Raw genomic sequence first — 25,929 nt, forward strand, 5'->3', positions numbered from 1 at the left:
TCAACTGTTCTGCCTGCGGCTATGGAACCCTGACCTGTTCACCGGACGTGCTACCTGTCTCAGACCTGCTGTTTTCAACTCTAGAGACAGCAGGAGCGATAGAGATACTCTGAATGATCGGCTATGAAAAGGCAAATTACATTTACTCCTGAGGTGCTGACCTGTTGCACCCTCGACATCCACGGTGATTATTATTATTTGACCCTGATGGTCATCTATGAACATTTGAACATCTTGGCCATGTTCTGTAATAATCTCCACCCGGCATAGCCAGAAGAGGACTGGCCACCCCTCATAACCTAAATAAATAGTTTCTTGGGAACAGGCGGAGCAGTTTGAGAACCTGCTGCTTCCAGGAGACCAGTCTCTTCCTCTGAGTCTCTGTGAAAGCCTCATGTGTCAGACATTTCTCAATGAGCTGCAGGTAACAGCTGATATTCTCTCTAGGTTTCTTCCTAGCTTCTGGCCTTTCTAGGGAGTTTTTCCTAGCCACCGTGCTTCTACACCTGCATTGCTTGCTGTTTGGGGGTTTAGGCTGGGTTTCTGTACAGCACTTTGAGATATCAGCTGATGTAAGAAGGGCTTTATGAATAAAAGTGATTTACTTACCTTATCAAGCTTGAACACAACAGTAATTTATCACTCAAAAAAGTTTTATGAGTCAGTCCACCACAAACATCTTTCCAGGGTGTTGATGCATCCTCTTCCCAATTCCATGGCTTTCAACCTCATGGGTAAGGGAAGGGTATCCATCTGCAAAAGTTAATTTTTGCTATGATGTCAAGTTTGCTCATATTGTTGCAACCTTAGCTAGCTGTGTCAGCTAGCAAAGACAGAAACGTATTCATCCAAAAATGGTGTTGGGGCAAATAATTAGTTAGCTAGCTAGTTCTCACATCAATTGTGCAGAGGTATGATAGCTAACCTTAGATAGCTGGCTGAGCACTAGCTGGTGGTGCTGACAGAGTGAAACTGAAATAGCAACAAAATGTGTTTCACTCTATTCCATAAAACATGACATTGCTAACCAGGCATCATTTTAAACACCATTTTGAAGTTTACTAGGAAGTTTAATTAATAAGTTAGACACTTACCAGACAACTTTGGTAGGTAGCTAGCTGGAAAACTTGTTTTGCATTTTCTAAGTGATTTTTCTTCTCCTGACTGGTTGTCAACAGTTACTTGTCTTGGAACTCACGTGTTACCCAGAAAAGGCTTCTGGTAAACTGTTTGCCACAGGTTTGCCACAGATTCAAATATAATTATGAGATCATTATTTACTATAATAAAACCTCTGGCAAACTTTTTGCCTCTAGTGGCAATAAATATTATTATTGCCGCAGGTTTGCCGCAGGTTCACCATTAGTGACAAACATTTGCAAACTTTTGGCAACATTTTGTAGCATACTATTTAGTTTGCAGCAAATTTGCCACAAACTTGCGGGAAGTGCCGCAACAAATTATTTTTTGTAAGGAGTGTCCTCGAAGCACACAGTAACCAACTCACGTCTGACTCCATTACTGTAGATTTCTTTGTTAACCTCTCCAGCAACTCCTCATTGCATCTTGACGAATTGATCAAGGAGAAATACATTTCTGACACTGAAAATACTTCATAATTATGGCATGAGATGAATGGGGGACAAAATAGTCCAACATAGGAACGTTATGCTTATTACTATCACCATGTGATTGTGTGTTTGTGTGTGTGCTTGCGCGTGCCTGCATGTGTGTGAATGCGAGTGTGTAGGTGTATGCATGTGTCTACCGCACTGGAGTCTCCATGGTGATGGGTATTCCTACCGTAAAGCGGAAAGTGAAGTCGTACCTGGCCGAGACTCTGCACTCGCTCATCGACAAGCTATCACCTGAGGAGCTAACCTCAGAAAGACCATTATAGCTGCCAATTTCCCCAATTTTCAAGTCAAATGGTATATGTAATCTATGTGACAGGCACCAGTCAGTATGAACTCCCAAAAGGATACATCTCTGTGACAATGATGACTGCGTTCTTCTTCTCAAAGGCATCATGGAAATACAGGACTCTCTCATGGTCCAGCCCAGATAGTAGTTTCATCTCTCTCAGAGCAGAGGCCTTCCTCTTGGCTCGGGCAGAGATGAACTTGGAAGCATACTCCATTTTACCAACCTTCTGCGTCACTCGTTTCACATAGGAGAAAGCCCCTCTGAAAAAATAAATAAAACGATTGATTTGGAGGTAACACTTTACAGTCACTTTCATGATTAAGCATTACCAAACAATTTCTAAACCTTGAATAAATACACATTTCATATTTAGAACATTTATAAGGATATAGTCCTTACAATTCATTAAAACATTTGAATTTATGAATGTTTGTTGGCACATGGTTCTACAATAAGAGTAGATAACATGTGACAGATCATGACAGTTTAATCTGATGTTCTTTTGACTGCTGATTACAAGAAATTATCTGATTACAGGAAATTATCTAATGAGTCTGTTATTAGTGGGATTTGAAGTAACAAACGTCCCACTCTAAATCTTTGTCTTATTATTAGTGAGGCTTGTGAAATAGCCACACTTTTTAAATAATGTACCACTTATTTCTGACTTTTATTATTAATGTGGCTTACAAAGGAAGAGTCCCCACTTTAAATCTTAGACATACTTCTTATTGTTATTATTAATGGGGCTTGCAAATCAAGAGTTTCCACTTTAAATCTTAGACATAGTTCTTATTATTAATGGGGCTTGCAAAGCAAGAGTTTCTACTTTAAATCTTAGACATAGTTCTTATTATTAATGGGCTTGTGAAGCAAGAGTCCCTCCTTCAAATCTCTCGACATACTTATTTTTCTTTGTAATATTATTACGATTAATATTAATATTATTATTCTTCGTAATATTATTTGGAACGCCACTCCTCTTAAACCATTTAAGCTAGAAACGGCATTCAAATTTTAAAATGTGCAGACTGGTCCAGATTGAGGTCCTAAAATACAGATTGTTTTATATATTTTATACTTTTTAAACTATTAAGCTTTATGTCCTTTTTTGTCCATCTTCATTCACTATCATGGAACTTTTTTCAACATTCTAAAAGACCCCATTGTGACATAATCACTTCCACCATTCCATTCACTGTAAATGCAACAATGCAACTTTTGAAACAAATCAGCTACTTTTACCACATTGCAAACAACTTAGACAAAAAGTTCAAACGTATGAAATCTTCCTCTACTTCTCTGCTTTTCAAATCTGAATGCGGAAACAAAAATATTCTGATAAAAAGTTACAGCTATTTTAGTATCCACATCAACAACATGTTCTAACTATTTATAAAAAACAGTCATTTTTACAATTTTCCCAACAAGCTAGACAAAAAGTTAGAGGGTACGATATCTTTGTCAACTTTTCTGCTATTAAAAACTTTCTACTACAGATCTTACAACACAGCTGTTTTAGTAACTGAATTAACACATTTCCCCCATTTTTTTCCCAAACAACTGCCATTTTGTCAGGAGTGGTCTGTAGTTGTGATGTTGTGGTCTGTAATTGTGGTCAGTAGTTGTGGTTGTAGTCAGTAATTGTGGTCAGTAGTGGTGGTAGTTAGTTACGGTCAGCAGTTGTGTGGTTGTGCTCAGTAGTTGTGGTCAGGATTAATGATCTGTACACACAACTAGTGACCACAATTACTAACCACATACCAACTACAGGCCACAGCCACACTACTGACCACAGCAACAGAACTACAGATTATAACTCCTGACCACAACTACTGAACACAACTCCTGACGACAACTCCTGACGAAAACTATTGATCACAATTACAGACCACAACCACACAACTACTGACCACAACAATTACTGACCACAACCACAGAACTACTGACCACAACCACAGAACTACTGACCACAGAACTCCTCAGCACAACTACTGACCACAACTAATTTTTAATTTTACCTTTATTTAACCAGGCAAGTCAGTTAAGAACAAATTCTTATTTTCAATGACGGCCTAGGAACATTGGGTTAACTGCCTGTTCAGGGGCAGAATGACAGATTTGTACCTTGTCAGCTCGGGGGTTTGAACTTGCAACCTTCCGGTTACTAGTCCAACGCTCTAACCACTAGGCTACCCTGCCGGCCCAATAACCACAATTACTGACCACAACCAAACAAGTACTGACCACAACTCCTGAACACAATTACTAACCACAACCACACAACTACTGGCCACACAACTACTGTCCACAACTAGGGCTGTTGTGGTGACTGTATTACCGCCACACCGGCAGTAAAATTCCATGAGACCATTGAGTCACAGTAATCTCCTTTTATGTATTCTGGTAGTACCTTAGTCGCTAATGGCCATCAGGTCACTAATGGCCTGGTACTCAGTGCTCTATTGTCCTTCCAACCACTCTGACATCAATGCAAATGCTTCGAAAATCTCATAAAACACAACATCAAAACAGTATTGCGCTTTTTGTTTCAAAGCCTAACACAACAAAATGGACAGTGCATTCTAAGTTGATGATTCATTCAAAACACACATACGCATATTAGCACTTATGCATAAGCATAGGCCTATATACGAGACCAAGCCTGAAAAAAAAAACTGAATTAAAGTAATGATTGTGCCGTTATACAATACATAGCCTTCCATATATTATGCACAGCAGAAAAACATAAAACAAAACTGATTTAATATGTCTTTGATAAATAATTGGTATAGCCTATACTTAATTAAACAAATTCTAGTAATCCCCTTTGAGTGTGGACTGTATTATTATTCATACTGGATGAACTGGTTATATTACGCTATGCTTCAAACTATCTATCGATGATTCTGGTCCTGTTCCTGCCCATTTGATAATGGGCCATTCTAAATCAAAGCAAATTTTACACATTAGTAAAGACCAGAGTAAATTGAGAATAGTCTGATGGGTGAACATATGATCACTCAATGAGAGAACAGTTGTGCAGCCTGAGGCAAGGAACAGAGAGCAAGCTTTTTCTGCGACTTTCTCAAATCATCAATAGCCTATAGTAACATCATGCAGCCCATATATGTTTTGATGTCTAAGTCATTCTAAGGTTTATATAATTCACAACTGACATTGCCAAGTAACTCTTAGTCTAGCATATAGGACCTGCTTCAAATGATCACTTTTACACTCAACATAGCCACAACATATTGCACCGGAATGGGAAAAATATCCTTTCTGTTTTATTCAGCTAAGTTCAATTATATTCTTACAAGCACATCTTGTCAGCTAAATGAACAAGCCTACATCCTATGGCATGGCACATAGCCAGATAACATACAATAGGCCAAAAATACTGAAAAACATTTTCTTCATATCATGTTTCTTTAGATCTGCCTAAAATAAATAATGGATTTATTGTGATGGTGTATATTTAATTGATCTATTCAACTGTTTTAAATACTGAACAAAAATTTAAGGGCAACAACAAGATTTTACTGAATTACAGATCATTTAAGGAAATCAGCTAAATCAATTCATTAGGGCCTAATCTATGGATTGCACATGACTGGGAATAATCTGTTGGTCACAATTATCTTTAAGAAAGGTAAGGGTGTGGATCTGAAAGCCAATCAGTATCTGGTGTCACCACTATTAGCCTCATGCAGCATATCTCCATTGCATAGAGTTGATCAGGCTGTTGATTGTGGCCTGTGGAATGTTGTCTCACTCATCGTCAATGGCTGTGTGAAGTTGCTGGATATTGGTGGGAACTAGAACACTCTGTCATACACGTCAATCCAGAGCATTCCAAACATGCTCTAAAATTACATTACATGCGGCTTATGGTAGAAAAATGAACATGAAAATCTTTGACAATAGCTCTGGTCGACATTCCTGCAGTCAGCATGCCAATGGCACGCTCCCTCAAAACTTGAGACATCACTGCACATTTTAGAGTGGCCTTTATTGTCCCGAGCACAAGGTTTACATGTGTAATGATCATGCAGTTCAATCATATTATTGATATGCCACACCTGTCAGGTGGATTGATTATCTTGGCAAAGTAGAAATGCTCACCAAAAGGTATGTAAAGAAATTTGTGTCAAAACTTTTAGAGAAATCAACTTATGGAACATTTCTGTGATTTTTATTTCAGCTCATGAAACATGGGACCAAAACTTTACATGTTGCGTTCATGTTTTTGTTCAGTGTAGATGTTCCAAAGGCATGCATCAGCGGCTTGTATGCAGCTTGTTTGTGTGGAGGCCTGGAGATGCAAAACATGTTTATGTTAATTAACGGTCAATTACCGTGAGACGATAACAAAGTGTCATTACTGCCACAGCCCTAATCACAAACACACAACTACTGACCACAACTAATGACCACAACTACTGACCACAACCACACAACTACTGACCACAATTACTGACCACAACTACTGACCACAATTACTAACCGTCATTACTCTACACAAGATTAAAACAATCATGAATGAGCCTCATTGAGTTAATATGAATGAGAAAAACTATTGAACAAATGCAATATGTTTTCAGAGAAAGTTTATTTTTCAAACAAATCAAACAGTGTAAACAAGTTAGACAGTTACATTTTTCTTGTGTCTTACTTCAATCAGAGTATACACAAACATTTTGTCTTTGTCATCTTCATTGCATTATGAGGGCACTTGTTTGTCATGACATCAGCTTCAGTAAAACATTTTTTACTTCTTCCACTACCACAAAAATACTTTGTGGCTGCCGAACATTACTTGTAAAGTTACCATTTAGTTATTGTGGGGCTTGTGTGGCAAAAGCCACCACTTAAATTTTCATCATACTTATTATTATTATTAAGCACTCAACTCCTCCTACACAGTTTAAGCTAGAAACGTCATTCAAACTTCAAAACATGTAGACTGGTTTGAGTTGCTTGTATTCAACTTTTTTTTGTGTATATTTTACCCCCTTTTTCTCCCCAATTCTGATCTTGTCTCATCGCTGCATCACCCCAACAGGCTCGGGAGGCGAAGGTCGAGTCAAGCATCCTCCGAAACATGACCTGTCAAACGGTGCTTAACACCCGCCCGCTTATCCCGGAAGCCAGCCGCACCAATGTGTCAGAGTTCAACTGATGACAGAGGTCAGCCTGCAGGTGCCCGGCCCACCACAAGGAGCCGCTACAGTGCGATGAGCCAAGTAAAGCCCCCCGCTGAGCCAATTGTATGCCGCCCTATGGGACTCCCGATCACGGCTGGTTGTGACGCCTCTAGCACTGAGATGCAGTGCCTTAGATCGCTGTGCCACTCGGGAGGCCCTTTGCCAACAAGTTAGACAAAAAGTTAGAGGGTATGACATCTTCATTTACTTCTCTGCTATTCAAATCTGGCAACGGAACCAAAATACTGTATATTATACAGTTCTAACGATACAGCTGTTTTAGTAACTGAACGAATAAATAAATACAATCAGAACAGAAATATATTCTACAAATAAAAAATGACAGTTGTTTTAGTAACCACAACTACATTCATTAAGCTAACTTCTCACTTTAGACAAAGAAATGTAGACAAAAATGTATAGTTCAGTAATGAGCTCAAAAAGTGTTTGATTTGCTATAGAAACGTGAAAATTGGCACACTTGTATAATTTTGGCACTGAACAAAACCTGACATAGTGCTATTTCAGCCGAGCCTCAGGTCAGCCTGTAGCACCCGCTATCGGTTGTAAATGCATTTACCTGCATTGACATTTTGGGGTTATGGTTTCCCCTGTGTTGGCCCCAAAATAGCTTAAAATGTATGTATGGGTTTAAGGAAACATATGTAATCAACAACCATGACCAAATGGCTTTTGTTTTTTTCTTTATGATCACAACTATGATTAAAAACCATCAGAAATCAGAATACAATGTGGATATTTCTACTTTCAAAGTGGTGTATTCAATACAAAGTTTTCATTTTACACTCGAAAAAAGTTATATGTTCCATGAAGTCTACTGATTACAATGATATATAATATTATATATTGTGTAACCTTTAAGAAATGTGACAGGAAACCTTCCTTGTACATGTCACTTTAGGTAAAATCCCATAGGAACTTATTATGCCCAGCATGGAGAGAGGTAACCCATTTTCACGACTCATGATATGACCCAGACGCAGACACAGGAGGCGGATGGTTCGGTTCTCAGAATATTTATTATAACAAGGGGCAGGCAAAAGGGCAGGTCTAGAGCAGGCAGAAGTTTGTAGTTCAAGGCAGAGTCAAAAAGGGACGGAATGCCTGGCAGGCTCAGGGTCAGGGCAGGCAAAAAGGTAGGAACCGGGAAGACTAGAAAACAAGAACTCGAGAACTGGTAACACACAGAAAACATACTGGGATGACTTGACGAGACGAACTGGCAACAGACAGACAGAAAACGCAGGTATAAATTCACGGGACGATGACAAAATTAGGAGGCACCTGGTGGGGGGGGTAGAGACAAGCACAAGACGGTGAAACAGATCAGGATGTGACACCCATTTTGACAAAAAGCTAGGATTTGTCAAAATAAATAGGTCTTTAAGCGCGCTGAAATGTAATGGTAATTTCCGATTGAGACAACATATTCAGCGTTTATAGTGAATGTAGCTTTTAAATTTTAATTGTGCAATAGTGCTGACCTTCGGCGATAGGATTGAATTCGAGATCTTAACCTATTACAGTCTAGGGCAGCAGTTTTCCAAAACGGCCACCAACCAGCTCGATGGGGCCAAATAGGACTGGTTTCATACATGCAAAATTATTTCAGTGATAAGTACGTTTACCAATAATTTTGCCCATATGAAACCAGTCCTATTTGGCCCCATCGAGCTGGTTGGTGGCTGTTTTGGAAAACTGCTGCCCAATGGTGTCTAAGATTTATATGGTGTGGGCAACCACATAAAACAAAACAGGTATGCTATTTCTAAAGATATGTATTTTTTTGACCATACCAAAAACAACAACAAATTGGATATGAAAAGGGCAATCTGCAGTTCACACAATAAAAAACAGGGACCCCTCCACTGTTTTGGTAAACAGCTGCGGGATGGGGCTGGAGAAATGTAAACACTAAAATTCATAGACAAGATGCAAGGACTGATTGATGCAAGGACTGACCATCCACGATATCAAAATTATATTTGTAACCATGTTGTCGCAATACAGTGTTTGTTTACAATTACATTGCTTACAAACAATAGAATAAAACAAGCTTATATTTGGGGATATTACATTTGAATTAAGCTCACGAGGCATTTAAAGTTATATTCCTCAATTTAAAAGTCGCAGATTTCCCCTTTAAAACATCAAAATTCAGCCATGGTATAGTGATCAAAGTATTGAGTGACACATTGCTTTCATATTAGTAATATGGTAAGTATGGTTTCTCATATGCAGTGCATTCAGAAAGTATTCAGGCCCCTTGACCTTTTCCACATTTTGTTACGTTACAGTCTTATTCTAAAATGGACTAAAGCGTTTTTCCCCCTCATCAATCTACACACAATACCCCATAATGACTGAAAATGACTGCAAAAACGGAAATATCACAGTTAAGTATGCAGACGCTTTACTCAGCACTTTGTTGAAGCACCTTTGGCAGCGATTACAGCCTCGAGTCTTCTTGGGTATGATGCTACAAGCTTGGCACCCTTGTATTAGGGGAGTTTCTCCCATTCTTCTCTGCAGATCCTCTCAAGCTCTGTCAGGTTAAATGGGGAGCGTAGCTGCACAGCTATTTTGGTGTCTCTCCAAAGATGTTTGATTGGGTTCAAGTCTGGGCTCTGGCTGGGCCACTCAATGACATTCAGAGACTTCTCCCCAAACCATTCCTGCATTGTCTTGGCTGTGTGCTGAGGGTCGTTGTCCTGTTGGAAGGTGAACCTTATCCACAGTCTGAGGGCCTGAGCGCTCTAGAGCAGCTACATCAAGGATCTCTCTGTACTTTGCTCTGTTCATTTTTGCTTCGATCCTGACTAGTCTCGCAGTCCCTGCCACTGAAAAACAACCTCACAGCATGATGCTGCCACCACCACCATGCTTCACCATAGGGATGGTGCTAGGTTTCCTCCAGATGTGACGCTTGGCATTCAGGCCAAAGAGTTCAATATTGGTTTAATCAAACCAGAGAGTCTTGTTTCTCATGGTCTGAAAGTCCTTTAGGGGCCTTTTGGCAAACTCCAAGTGGACACGTATGTGCCTTTTACTGAGGAGTGGCTACTGTCTGGCCACTCTAGCATGAAGGCCTGATTGGTGGAGTGCTGCAGAGATGGTTGTCCTTTTGGAAGGTTCTTCCAACTCCACAGAGGAACACTGGAGATCTGTCAGAGTGACTATTGGGTTCTTGGTCACCTCCAAGACCAAAGCACTTCTCCCCCGATTGCTAATTTTGGCCGGGAGGCCAGCTCTTAGAAGATTCTTGGTGGTTCCAAACATCTTCCGTTTAAGAATGTTGGAGGCCACTGTGTTCTCGGTAGCCTTCCCCAGATCTGTGTCTAGACACAATCCTGTCTCGGAGCTCTACGAACAATTCCTTCGACCACATGGCTTGTTTTTTGCTCTGACATGCACTATCAACTGTGGGACCTTATATAGACAGGTGTGTGCCTTTTCAAATCATGTCCAATCAATATAATTTACCACAGGTGGATTCCAATCAAAGTTGTTGAAACATCTCAAAGATGATTCATGAAAACAGGAAGAACCTGAGCTCAATTTTGAGTCTCCTAGCAAAGGATCTGAATACTTTTTATTCGTAATACTTTTTCAAGACATTCTAAAAACCTGTTTTCGCTAAGTCATTATGGGGTATTGTGCATAGATTGATGAGTTTTTTACATGTTTTATCCATTTTAGAAAAAAGCTGTAGAATAACAAAATTTGGAAAAAGTCAAGGGGTCTAAATACTTTACGAATGCACTGTACAGTTGAAGTCGGAAGTTTACATGCACTTAGGTTGGATTCATTAAAACTTGTTTTTCAACCACTCCACAAATTTCTTGTTAACAAATTATAGTTTAGGCAAGTATTGTAGCAAGTTGTGCATGATACAATTTTTCCAACAATTGTTTACAGACAGATTATTTCACTTATCTCACTGTATCACAATTCCAGTTGATCAGAAGTTCACATACACAAAGTTGACTGTGCCTTTAAACAGCTTGGTAAATTCCAGAAAATGATGTCATGATTTTAGAAGCTTCTGATAGGCTAATTGACATCATTTGAGTCAATTTGAGGTGTACCTGTGGGTGTATTTCAAGGCCTACCTTCAAACTCAGTGCCTATTTGCTTGACATCATGGGAAAATCAAAAGAAATCAGCCAAGACCTCAGAAAACCAATTGTAGACCACTACAAGTCTGGTTCATACTTGGGAGCAATTTCCAAGCGCCTGAAGGTACCACGTTCATCAATGGTACGCAAATATAAACACCATGGGAACACGCAGCCGTCATACCGCTCAGGAAGGAGACGCGTTCTGTCTCCTAGAGATGAACGTACTTTGGTGCGAAAACTGCAAATCAATCCCAGAACAACAGCAAAGGACCTTGTGAAGATGCTGGAGGAAACAGGTACAAAAGTATCTGTCAACATAACCTGAAAGGCTGCTCAGCAAGGAAGAAGCCACTGCTCCAAAACCAACATAAAAAAGCCAGACTATGTATGGTATGCAACTGCACATGGGGAAAACATGTACATTTTTGAAGAAATATCCTCTGGTCTGATGAAACAAAAATAGAACTGTGTGGCCATCGTTATGTTTGGAGGAAAAAGGGGGAGGCTTGCAATCCAAAGAACACCATCCCAGTAGCGAAGCACGTGGGTGGCAGCATCATGTTGTGGGAGTGCTTTGCTGAAGGAGGGACTGGTGCACTTCACAAAATAGATGACTTCATGGAGTAGGAAAATCATGTGGACATATTGAAGCAACATCTCAAGACATCAGTGAGGAAGTTAAAGCTTGGTCGCAAATAGGTCTTCCAACTGGACAATGACCCCAAGCATACTTCCAAAGTTGTGGCAAAATGGCTTAAGGACAACAACGTCAAGGTATTGGAGTGGCCATCACAAAGCCCTGACCTCAATTCTATAGAAAATTTGTGGGCAGAACTGAAAAAGTTTGTGCGAGCAAGGAGGCCTACAAACCTGACTCAGTTACACCAGCTCTGTCAGAAGGAATGGGCCAAAATACACCCAACTTATCATGGGAAGCTTCTGGAAGACTACCTGATACGTTTGACCCAGGTAAAACCATTTAAAGGCAATGCTACCAAATACTAATTGAGTGTATTTAAACTTCTGACCAAATGGGAATGTGATGAAAGAAATAAAAGCTGACATAAATCATTCTCTCTACTATTATTCTGGCATTTCACATTCTTAAAATAAAGTGGTGATCCTAACTGACCTAAGACAGGGAATTGTTACTAGGATTACATGTCAGGAATTGTGAAAAACTGAGTTTAAATGTATTTGGCTAAGGTGTATGTAATCTACCAACTTCAACTGTATGTGTTTGGACAAATTCAAAAGGGAATAACTACACATTTTTCATACCCATCTACACACAATACCCGATAATGACAAAGGGAAAACAAGTTTTTAGACATTTTAGCAAATGTATTGAAAATGAAATACAGAAATATCTAATTTTTAATTTAAGTATTCACAGCCCTGAGTCAATACACGTTAGAATCACTTTTGGCAGCAAATACAGATGTGAGTATTTCTGGTTAAGTCTCTGAGAGCTTTACGCACCTGGATTGTACAATATTTGCACATTATTCTTTAACAAATTCTTCAAGCTGTCAAGTTGGATGTTGATCATTGCTAAACAGCCATTTTCAAGTCTTGCCATTGATTTTCAAGTAGATTTAAGTCAAAACTGTAACTAGGCCACTCAGGAGCATTCAATGTCATCTTGGTAAGCAATTCTAGCGTATATTTGGCCTTGTTGTAGGTTATTGTCCTACATTTTTCTCCTAGTATCTGTTGGAAAGTAGACTGAACCAGGTTTTTCCTCTAGAATTTTGCCTCTGATTAGCACTATTCTGTGTCGTTTTATCATAGAAAACTCCCTAGTCCTTGCCGATGACAAGCATACCCATAATATGATGCAGCCACCACCATGCTTGAAAATATGAAGCGTGGTACTCAGTGATGTGTTGTGTTGGATTTGCCCCAAACATAATGCTCTGTATTCACAAAATAAAGTTCATATCTTTACCAATGTATTTTGCAGTTTTACTTCAGTGCCTTATTGCAAACAGTATGCATGTTTTGGAATATTTTTTATTCTGTACAGGTTTCCTTCTTTTGACTCTGCCATTTAGGTTAGTAATTGTAGCATAACTACAATGTTTTTGACTCATCCCCAAGTTGCTCCTATCACAACCATTAAACTCTAACTGTTTTAAAGTCACTATTAGCCTCATGGTGAAATCCCTGAGCGGTTTCCTCCTCTACGGCAACTGAGTCAGGAAGGATGTCTGATTCTTTGTAGTGACTGGGTGTATTATTAATACACCATCCAAAGTGTAATTAATAATTTCACCACGCTCAAAGGAATATTCAATGTCTGCATTTTTTTACCAATAGGTGCCTTTCTTTGTGAGGCATTGGAAAACCTCACTGGGTTTTGTGGTTGAATTTGTGTTTGAAATTCACTGCTCAACTGAGGGACCTTACAGATATTGGTATGTGTGAGGTACAGAGGTGAGGTAGTCATTCTAAAATCATGTTAAACACTATTATTGCACACAGTGAATCCATTCAACTCATGTGACTGAATTCTTAATGACCCAAGAAATTTCAGCTATTCATTTGTTATTAATTTGTTAACGTTTCTAAAAACATAATTATACTTTGATATGATTGGGTATTATGTGTTGGCTAGTGATACAAAATCTCAATTTAATCTATTTTAAACTCAGGCTGGAACACAACAAGACGTGGAATAAGTCAGAGTCTAAATACTTTCTGAAGGCACTGTAAATTCCCCATTTGAAGGTGTCATAAGTATATGTACAAATTCACTTATGCTGTATTACATTTGTGACTCATTTCAGGAAACTGGGCTTATGTCATGCATCACTACTTTACATGAGAGGCATTTTTTGTTTTATCAAAATGTGTTTTTTTGGCAGAAATGCCTTCTGGAACATATGAACTTTAATGTGCCTTAATAATAAACTTGTATGCCATCTGTAAATAAGAAGAAAAAAATGATGAGCCTAATTGGTTCAGCCACAAGAAAAATACAGGAATCTTCCCGCTAGCCATAATTGGCTGAGATAATGGATGGGCTGGATATGCCGAGAGATGAGTTCGGATTGGTCTGCCATGTAGCATGCTTCTGTCTATAACATGAGTTGGGTCAGTATGTGTATCTAATTATTTCTAATGCGGCATTTCTGAAAGATATCACGAACAACTGAAAAGGTTTTACTCGCTGCTTTCTGGAGGACCGAGCTTTAAAATCAGTGAAATGCTCGGTGGAAGCAGAGTATGATAGCTAAGAAGATGGAGTAAATTTTGGCATTTGATTGTAAATATGCAGTTGTATAAAACATCTGTCTCCGGATTACATCTTCAAACTAAGGGCAACCATGTCATCCATGATAGAGAGGGAGAAGCATTCTTCCATGTATTTTACATTTTTTTATTTAACCAGGTAGGCAAGTTGAGAACAAGTTCTCATTTACAATTGCGACCTGGCGAAGATAAAGCAAAGCAGTTCGACACATACAACGACACAGAGTTACACATGGAGTAAAACAAACATACAGTCAATAATAGGAAAATAACCTCACACTCAACGTCAACAAAACTAAGGAGATGATTGTGGACTTCAGGAAACAGCAGAGGGAACACCCCCCTATCCACATCGATGGAACAGTAGTGGAGAGGGTAGCAAGTTTTAAGTTCCTCGGCATACACATCACAGACAAACTGAATTGGTCCACTCACACAGACAGCATCGTGAAGAAGGCGCAGCAGCGCCTCTTCAACCTCAGGAGGCTGAAGAAATTCGGCTTGTCACCAAAAGCACTCAACAGCACTCAAAACTTCTACAGATGCACAATCGAGAGCATCCTGGCGGGCTGTATCACCGCCTGGTATGGCAACTGCTCCGCCCACAACCGTAAGGCTCTCCAGAGGGTAGTGAGGTCTGCACAACGCATCACCGGGGGCAAACTACCTGCCCTCCAGGACACCTACACCACCCGATGTTACAGGAAGGCCATAAAGATCATCAAGGACATCAACCACCCGAGCCACTGCCTGTTCACCCCGCTATCATCCAGAAGGCGAGGTCAGTACAGGTGCATCAAAGCTGGGACCGAGAGACTGAAAAACAGCTTCTATCTCAAGGCCATCAGACTGTTAAACAGCCACCACTAACATTGAGTGGCTGCTGCCAACACACTGACACTGACACTGACTCAACTCCAGCCACTTTAATAATGGGAATTGATGGGAAATGATGTAAATATATCACTAGCCACTTTAAACAATGCTACCTTATATAATGTTACTTACCCTACATTATTCATCTCATATGCATACGTATATACTGTACTCTATATCATCGACTGCATCCTTATGTAATACATGTATCACTAGCCACTTTAACTATGCCACTTTGTTTACATACTCATCTCATATGTATATACTGTACTCGATACCATCTACTGTATCTTGCCTATGCTGCTCTGTACCATCACTCATTCATATATCCTTATGTACATATTCTTTATCCCCTTACACTGTGTATAAGACAGTAGTTTTGGAATTGTTAGTTAGATTACTTGTTGGTTATTACTGCATTGTCTGAACTAGAAGCACAAGCATTTCGCTACACTCGCATTAACATCTGCTAACCATGTGTATGTGACAAATAAAATTTGATTTGATTTGATTTAATACAATAGAAAAATAAGTCTATATACAATGTGAGCAAATGAGGTGAGATAATGGAGGTAAAGGCAAAAAAAGGCCATGGTGGCGAAGTAAATACAATATAGCAAGTAATACACTGGAATAGTAGATTTGCAGTGGAAGCATGTGCAAAGTAGAAATAGCAAAGGAGCAAAGTAAATAAATACAGTAGGGGAAGAGTGAAGGATGCTTTGCTGCGAAATAGGAAGCCAATACTAGATTTAACTGGATTGGAGATGTTTGATGTGAGTCTGGAAGGAGAGTTTACAGTCTAACCAGACACCTAGGTATTTGTAGTTGTCCACATATAAGTCAGAACCGTCCAGAGTAGTGATTTTGGACGGGCGGGCAAGTGCAGGCAGCGATCGGTTTTACTTGTATTTAAGAGCAGTTGGAGGCCACGGAAGGAGCGTTGTTTGGCATTGAAGCTCGTCTGGAGGGTTGTTAACACAGTGTCCAAAGAAGGGCCAGAAGTATACAGAATGGTGTCATCTGCGTAGAGGTGGATCAGAGACACCAACAGCATTGATGTATATAGAGAAGAGAGTCGGCCCAAGAATTGAACACTGTGGTACCCCCATAGAGACAGCCAGAGGCCCGGACAACAGGCCCTCCGATTTGACACACTGAACTCTATCGGAGAAGTAGTTGGTGATCCAGGCGAGGCAATCATTTGAGAAACCTAGGCTATCGAGTCTCCCGAAGAGGATGTGGTGATTAACAGAGTCGAAAGCCTTGGCCAGGTCAATGAATATGGCTGCACACGATTGTTTCTTATCGATGGCGGTTACGATATCGTTTATGATCTTGAGCGTGGCTGAGGTGCCCCCATGACCAGTTCTGAAACCATATTGCATAGCGGAGAAGGTGCGGTGGGATTCTAAATGGTCGGTAATCTGTTTGTTGACTTGGCTTTCGAAGACCTTAGAAAGCCAGGGTAGGATAGATATAGGTCTGTAGCAGTTTGGGTCTAGAGTGTCCCCCCCTTTGAAGAGGGGGATGACTGCAGTTGTTTTCCAATCTTTGGGAATCTCAGACGACACGAAAGAGAGGTTGAACAGGCTAGTAATAGGGGTTGCAACAATTTCGGCAGATAGTTTTAGAAAGAAATGGTCCAGATTGTCTAGCCTGGCTGATTTGTAGGGGTCCAGATTTTGCAGCTCTTTCAGAACATCAGCTGACTGGATTTGGGAGAAGGAGAAATGGGGAAGGCTTGGGCGAGTTGCTGTGGGAGGTGCTGTGCTGTTGACCGGGGTAGGGGTAGCCAGGTGGAAAGCATGGCCAGTCGTAGAAAAATGCTTATTGAAATTCTCAATTATAGTGGATTTATCGGTGGTGACAGAGTTTCCTATCCTCAGTGCAGTGGGAAGCTGGGAGGAGGTGTTCTTATTCTCCATGGACTTTACAGTGTCCCAGAACTTTTTTGAGTTTGTGTTGCAGGAAGCAAATTTCTGCTTGAAAAAGCTAGCCTTGGCTTTTCTAACTGCCTGTGTATATTGGTTTCTAACTTCCATGAAAAGTTGCATATCACAGGGCTGTTCGATACTAATGCAGAATGCCATAGGATGTTTTTGTGTGGGTTAAGGGCAGTCAGGTCTGGAGAGAGCCAAGGGCTATATCTGTTCCTGGTTCTAAATTTCGTGAATGGGGCATGCTTATTTAAGATGGTGAGGAAGGCTTTAAAAACAAACAGGCATCCTCAGCTGACGGGATGAGGTCAATATCCTTCCAGGATACCCGGGCCAGGTCGATTAGAAAGGCCTACTCGCTGTAGTGTTTCAGGGAGCGTTTGACAGTGATCAGTGGAGGTCGTTTGACCGCTGACCCATTACGGATGCAGGCAATGAGGCATTGATCGCTGAGATCTTGGTTGAAAACAGTAGAGGTGTATTTAGAGGGCAAGTTGGTCAGGATGATATCTAAGATGGTGCCCATGGTTACGGATTTAGGGTTGTACCTGGTAGGTTCCTTGATAATTTGTGTGAGATTGAGGGCATCTAGCTTAGATTGTAGGACGGCCGGGGTGTTAAGCATGTCCCAGTTTAGGTCACCTAACAGTATGAGCTCTGAAGATAGATGGGGTGCAATCAATTCACATATGGTGTCCAGGGAACAGCTGGGGGATGAATGTGGTCTATAACAATAGGCAATGGTGAGAGACTTGTTTCTGGAAAGGTGGATTTTTAAAAGTAGAACCTAAAATTGTTTGGGCACAGACCTAGATAGCTTGCAGAGTTCTGTCATACTATCTCTGCAGTAGATTGCAACTCCGCCCACTTTGGCAGTTTTATCTTGTCGGAAGATGTTATAGTTAGGGATTGAAATTTCAAGATATTCAGGATGATGATAACCTGCTCCAAAGTGCTCAGGACCTCAAACTGGGGCAAAGGTTCACCTTCCAAACGGACAACAACCCTAAGCACACAGCCAAGACAACGCAGGAGTGGCTTTGGGACAAGTCTCTGAATGTCCTTAAGTGGCCCCATCGAACATCTCTGGAGTGTACTGAAAATAGCTGTGAAGCAATGCTCCCCATCCAACCCGACAGAACTTCAGAGGATCTGCAGAGAAGAATGGGAGAAACTCCCCAATTATAGGTTTGCCAAGCTTGTAGCGTCATACCCAAGAAGACTCGAGGCTGTAATTGCTGCCAAAGGTGCTTCAACAAAGTACTGAGTAAAGGGTCTGAATAATTATGTAAATTTAATATTTATAAATATAAATATTTTTTATAAATTAGCGAAGATGTCTAAAAGACTGTTTTATTGCTTTGTCATTATGGTTTATTGGGTGTAGATTGATGAGGAACATTTCAGAATTAGGCTGTAACCTAACAAAATGTGGAAAAAGTCAATGGGTCTGAATTCTTTCCAAAGGGACTGTATATCTAACACTGGGCGATATGGCCAAAATATCATATCACTGTATTTTGCAAATGTTTGACTGTATGTCATTATTTGATGTTTCTGAATTATACAAGATGTAAATATGCCCTAGGATGGCAACAAATGAATTCTAAGTGATTTTGCAAATGTTTGACTGTATGACAGTATTTGATGTTTCTGAATGATACAAGTTGTAAATATTCCCTAGGATGGCAACAGATGAATTCTAAGTTATTTTTGCACATTTTTGACTGTATGACAGTATTTGATGTTTCTGAATGATACAAGTTGTAAATATGCCCTAGGTGGCTACAAATTAATTCTAAGTGATTTTAATGTGTTTTCTCCATTTGGATTGCTTTACTGTTCAACCAAAAATAATAGGACAAAACTGACCGTGAAGAAGTCCTATTTATAGAACATTGAATGGGAATCAAAATCCTATTTTTTAGCTTGTTACTCGGCCAATGCTTACCATTTACAGAGTTATTTGTTCAATTCCGGCACTAACACTGTGTCTTGTTTCTTTAGTCTTAATATGCCTCTATTTCGCAAAAAATTCAATTAAATAACGTTTCCTTGACAGAAGTATTATACTCAGTCTTATTTGACTGCAGTTCTTACGTTCACCACTAGGGTTAGTTGCCCAATTTCTTGGGGTCTTACCTCCCAAAGTTGTTTGACTTCTTGGTATTGTAAACAAACTTCCTCAGTTCTCAGCTAAAGGCAGTTCTTTCTGGACATAAAAATGGATGAGTGCCATCCTTTTTTGGAGTTGTTACTGAATTTTTTAAGATAACAAATCAAACATTAAAATGCTTTTATATAAGGTGAAGTGTAAATTCAAACCTGTCCACGAATGAATACCTGTATAGTTCGTTTACAGTTTAACGCCCAGCCAGTGGATTTGACAAATAGACTTGACTTTAATTTTGTGATGTGTATAGCTACCTAGCTAAAAGTAAGGCCTACTCATTTGTGTATCAATGGTTAACGTTTTTCCAAAATGTATTTAAAGATAACAATTTAACAAATGTTTATTTTTTTGTATTTTTTGTGAATGTATAATGTGAAAGTGGGTTTAGATGTTTGAAAAAGTAGCATTGTATAGCCTAACGTTAATATTACTAGCTCCTTTCAGGGAAACAAATGTGTTTTACCAGTTTGTCCGGTATGCACAACCATAGTTTGGTGTAGTTTGGATGTTTGATAGTAACAACACAGAGTAACGGTATGTTTTCTAAACAAGCCTAAAGATTATTTTAGTGTTGACTACTGCAACTGGTGTAGCAAATTAGCAATAATGTTAGCTAGCATTTTCCAGCTAGCATTTTCACCACTTAGTACGCATGCCTTGACGCCTTCACCACGGCAAGGTTCTGAGATTTATGAGGTGGGAGAGTGAGTATTGTAGGTTTGTAAAAGTGATCAGGAGTTTTTCCAGACATACACTCACACACACACAACCTCAGTACACATTGTCAGGACACCCTGAGAGATGCTGTTCATTCCCGGGTAAGTTTTTTGTGAATATTCAACCCAATCACCTCGGGTTTACAGACCCGTTCATATCGTCTGAACACCAGCCCATTCGTTTCCCAATGTTCACACTGGGTGTGCCGAAGCTGTGTATGTGTGACACCTTGATAATTTCTGAAAACCGTTAGTTTGAGGGAAAGTGATCTGGAATGTTCAACCCAGAAACATGTCTTTTCATGCAGTGAGGATATCCCAGGTTTAAGGACAATGCAGTGTGAAAAGGTCTATACCACAAATCAGGTACTTTGATCACTTTCCCAACAAGTTAAACAAAAACTTAGAGCGTATGAAATCTTAGTCTACTTCTCTGCTTTTCAAATCTAAAATGTTCCACTACCACAAAAATACTTTTAAAGAATTAAAGCAGGTCTCACAATTTCTTTTCGTGGAAAATTACCATCTATTTTGTTGCTCTTTTTTTTCTATCTTTATTTACAAACAGGTGCCTCACCTCCCTATTTCCTCGTGGATGTCATAGTAGTCAGTCAGCCGGCGCATCTTCCTGAGAACGGTCTCCTCGTCCTCCATTGTATCCTCCTTGTCTTCTTTAACTGCAAGGTAGCACAGAAGTGAGGACACAATTACAATGTAGCCTAATTACAGGCCCACATTTCATAGTATTCGGGCCTGTGTTAATCACATTCCCAACTGCTAATCTGCCTCTACATAGCTGTATCTCAACAATCTGACTGTTCACTCCAAAATGAAAGTTTGTCAGATGTTTTTAGAAAAGTAGTCTAACAAGATGAATCCATGTCCTTCGACATCGGTTGTGTAGATGTCTACTCAAATATCCTAAATGAATTGAAAAGATAATCACAGAATAAAACAACCAGGAAATTAGACGGTACTAATATTTTCCTGTAATTTGGGGATTAAAGAATATAGCTGAAACGATACAACTGGTGGCCTAGGATGTGGATATATCTCATCATTCGTCTACTTTGAGGTCTGAAAACATCAGACGACTATGCCTCTGTGTCAATACTGGAATGCATAATTGATTGAATGGTACCCCAAGGCTTACCTGTGTGCACGGTGAGCTCAGCCTTACAGGACACAGAACCAGCCAGGTTCTTGGCTGTGCAGGTATACACCCCTGAATCTTCTGGACTTGTGTTGAGCAGCACAAGGGAGCATTCGTTGTCATCATACACAAAGGTGATGTGACCACTCTCGCACAACAATGTATCATCCTAAAACAAAGTAACACTATGTCACTCTGGAATTAATCAGTTTTCATGAAAATAAACATGCATATAATGTGGACATGCTTTAAAGGAAATTCTGCCACTTTTCAACCTCATATTCATTATCTCCAGCACCAAACCATTGTCTACATTTTGGAAAATAGTGCATTTATATGATCTGGGGGAAAAAAGATAAGAAAGGTCCTAAAACATGCTTATCTTTGAAATATTAGAGTAGGATTAAAAGAAAACAAAAACTGTGATTTTCAAATCTTACAATGAGTTTCTAGCCATAAGGAGGGTATTTTCTTGCTCCCCACATTACCACGAATCTCACAGTGTTTAAAAATCACAGATTTTAAAATGTTTGTATTTCTACAAAACATAGAAATGTGCAATTTTCTCATATGTAGACAATGGGATTGTGATGGAGAATGAAAATAAGGTTGAAAGTGGGGAAGTTATCCTTTAAATTATGTGCAGCTCATAAAGGTCTCAGAAAGCCTTCACAAGCCTTCAGAAACATGACATAAATGTCACAAATAATCTACAACAGTATGCCATGCTTTATAAAGGATTCATAAATGCGGCATAACTGTGTGACTTAACAACCAACGTCAAATGTGACAATGTTGAATGTCGAATGTGACACTCTGTAGAAAATGAAAAACTGTAAGCAATTTTTTTATTTATTATACCACCACCTATAAGGGAGCTTGGCGAGTGGGAGGGCAAAGGGGCAGGTACTCAGGCACATGTACTGTTAGACCCTTATCTGTGTACATGCCTGCATGGCTACTTCAATAGTTATTTCAAATAATTTTGGTGACTTCACAGCAATTGCTAATGTTAGCTAGCAGCATAAGCTAGCTAGCTATATCAATACGGAATGTGGCTAGCTACAGTACCAGTAAAAATATAGGACACACCTAACGTAAACTCGTACATCGCCTTGGTCTGTACAATTGCCCTTATTTTAACGCCCCAAAAACATAGTACTTCCAGATCAACTGTAATGTCAATACCATTGTAAAGCACAATTTCTCCCCTTTCCAACAAAATCAATTACATGACCTAAACGCTGCCCGTTTCGGCATAATTCAAGCAGGCAATGAGCCCCGTCTGGTCTTTTTAAAAATTGCGGGTGGGGAAGCAAATCTAATGCGTGGTAGTGAAAAGGAGAGGAGATGTGTGGGAAAACTGCTTTTTTTCACTTGATCTGTTCAACTTATCACCCTATCGCCTCTAAAATGTAAATAAAACACTATAAAGAGTTTATATAATGTGTCATTACATACCTATTTGAAGGTTTGTGTTGAATTTGAATCGGGTTTTTAGGGCTAAAGTGCTAAAGTGATCTTAGAGTAAACAGCGGCTTTGAGAATGATGATCACATGCAGTGAAGACGCAAAAAATGACTAGGTATCCCCCCCTTACCCCCGTCACTGTCCATTTCTTGTTTTTAAAGGATGATAGAAGTGCTACACCTGGTGGAGAGAGATTGTAAGACAGAAATAGTTACATTATGCGTGCTGTACGTTACGACATGAGACGTCAAGATGTAACGGAGGGTCAGTTTTTTCAACTTTTCTCCAATACTATAGAGGCATTACCATGTCTATCAACGCTTGAATAGAAACCTAGTTCACACCCCTGATTTTGACGTCAACACAGTCGCTACAATCCCATTTGTTTTCTTTATAGCCTTGTTAGAATGTTGCGGTTGCGCACATTTGTACGGAATGGGGTGAGTTTACATTACTCATTCCAGGGGTTTTCTTTATTTTTACTATTTTCTACATTGTAGAATAATAGTGAAGACATCAAAACTATGAAATAACACATATGGAATCATGTAGTAACCTAAAGAGGGTTAAACAAATGAAAATGTATGTTATATTTGAGATTCTTCAAAGTAGTTGCCCTTTGCCTTGATAACAGCTTTGCACACTCTTGGCATTCTGTCAACCAGATTCGTGGCGTAATCACCTGGAATGCACCTGGAACTTTTTGTTAAAAAGTTCATTTGTGGAATTTCTTTCCTTCTTAATGCGTTTCAGCCAATCATTTGGGTTGTGACAAACCCCCCCCCAAGGTGCGGACTCCGGCCGCAAAACCTGAACCTATTGGGGAGGGTCTGGGTGGGCATCTGTCCGCGGTGGCGGCTCTGGCGCAGGACGTGGACCCCACTCCACCATAGTCTTTGTCCGCTTCAGTCTCCTCCTAGGAACGGCGACTCTCGCAGCCGACCCTGACCTGGGAACCCTAATAAATGGGCCCACAGGACTGAGGGACACCTCTGGACTAAAAGAACTCCTCCAGGCTGAGGGGCAGCTCCGGACTGAGAGGTAGCTCAGTACTGAGGGGTAGCTGAGGACTGAGGGGCAGCTCAGGACTGAGGGGCAGACTGGGAGACTCTTGCAGCTCTGGACAGGCGGGAGACTCTTGCAGCTCTGGACAGGCGGGAGACTCTTGCAGCTCTGGACAGGCGGGAGACTCTGGCAGCTCTGGACAGGCGGGAGACTCTGGCAGCTCTGGACAGGCGGGAGACTCTGGCAGCTCTGGACAGGCGGGAGACTCTGGCAGCTCTGGACAGGCGGGAGACTCTGGCAGCTCTGGACAGGCGGGAGACTCTGGCAGCTCTGGACAGGCGGGAGACTCTGGCAGCTCTGGACAGGCGGGAGACTCTGGTGCCATGTATGCCGGTCCAAGGAGACGCACTGGAGACCAGATGCGTAGAGCCGGCTTCATGGCACCTGGCTCGATGCCCACTCTAGCCCGGCCGATACGAGGAGCTGGTATGTACCGCACCGGGCTATGCACCCGCACTGGGGACATCGTGCACTCCACAGCATAACACGGTGCCTGCCCGGTCTCTCTCGCTCTCCGGTAAGCACAAGAAGTTGGCACAGGTCTCCTAACTGACTTCGCAACACTCCCTGTGTGCCTCCCCCCCCAATAATTTTTTGGGGCTGCCTCCCGGGCTTCCTACCGCGCCGCCGTTCTGACTCCATTCGCCGGTACCCCTTCTCACAATGCTCCAGAGAATCCCAGGCGGGCTCCGGCACTCTCCCTGGGTCGACCGCCCACCTGTCTATCGCCTCCCAAGTAGTGACACAGTCCAGATCTCGCTCCCATGTCCAGAAATCCTGACTTCGCTGCTGCTGCCCATTACTATGCCGCTTGGTCCTTTTGTGGTGGCTGGTTCTGTAACGGTTTTCTTCTGTGGACGAAGGATCAGACCAAAGCGCAGCGTCGTTAGAGTTCAACATGTTTAATAAAGACCATAAACGTGAACACTACAAGATACCAAAACAACAAATGTGAAAAACCGAAACAGTCCTATCTGGTGCATAGACACAAAGACAGAAGACAACCACCCACAAAACCCAACACAAAACAGGCTACCTAAATATGGTTCCCAATCAGAGACAATGACTAACACCTGCCTCTGATTGAGAACCATATCAGGCCAAACATAGAAATGGGAAAACTAGACACACAACATAGAATGCCCACTCAGCTCACGTCCTGACCAACACTAAAACAAAGAAAACACAAAAGAACTATGGTCAGAACGTGACAATAGCCCTATTTGGTAAAATACCAAGTCCATATTATGGCAAGAACAGCTCAAATAAGCAAAGTGAAATGACAGTCCATCATTACTTTAAGACATGAAGGTCAGTCAATCTGGAAAATGTAAAGTTTCTTGAAGTTACCAGCCTCAGAAAATGTTACCAGCCTCAGAAATTGCAGCCCAAATAAATCCTTCACATTGTTTAAGTACACATTTTAAGACACATTTTAATATGAACTGTTCAGAGGAGACTGCGTGAATCAGACCATGGTTGAATTTCTGCAAAGAAACCACTACTAAAGAACATCAATTAGAAGAAGACTTGCTTGGGCCAAGAAACACAAGCAATGGACATTAGACAGTTGGAAATCTATCCTTTGGTCTAATGAGTCCAATACTAGTGTAGAAGTCATGTGCAGGAGGGCAGAGAGTTGTGATCAGGCGCACACTTTATTTGGCAGAAGCAAACAACAGACAGACTCAACTGCGTCAAATAAACCTCCAACCAAAGGCAAAAGTGAAAAGCGCAACAAAGTCTCAAAGATGCGAAATGTTTAACAATTAAACATACTACAGGTTGAACATGGTAGAACCCAGCCTGGCGCGTCACACAAAACACGTAACAAAAACAATTCCACACAAAGACATGGGGGGAACAGAGGGAATATATATATAGTATGATTAGGGAATGTAAACCAGGTGTGCGAGAAAAACACATGGAACAATGAAGAGTGATGGCTAGAAGGCCGGTGACGTCGACCGCCAAACGCCTGCCTGAACAAGGAGAGGAGC

The 25,929-nt window shown here is 40.7% G+C and overlaps 1 protein-coding gene across 1 annotated transcript in view; it reads right to left on the minus strand.

Annotated features, from left to right (window-relative positions):
* The window catches only part of LOC112224984 (striated muscle preferentially expressed protein kinase-like), a 136,790-nt gene that overhangs the window by 21,181 nt on the left and 89,680 nt on the right, over positions 1–25,929 (minus strand). Inside the window, exons 23-26 of the mRNA XM_042306934.1 lie at positions 21,383–21,563; positions 20,819–20,912; positions 1,986–2,186; positions 1,508–1,565 (exon numbers count right to left, since the gene is read on the minus strand). Coding sequence (XP_042162868.1) covers positions 1,508–1,565; positions 1,986–2,186; positions 20,819–20,912; positions 21,383–21,563 — 534 coding nt within the window. The remainder of the gene's footprint in view (positions 1–1,507; positions 1,566–1,985; positions 2,187–20,818; positions 20,913–21,382; positions 21,564–25,929) is intronic.

Source organism: Oncorhynchus tshawytscha, linkage group LG26 (genome assembly GCF_018296145.1).
Source record: "Oncorhynchus tshawytscha isolate Ot180627B linkage group LG26, Otsh_v2.0, whole genome shotgun sequence".
Lineage (NCBI taxonomy): Eukaryota > Metazoa > Chordata > Actinopteri > Salmoniformes > Salmonidae > Oncorhynchus > Oncorhynchus tshawytscha.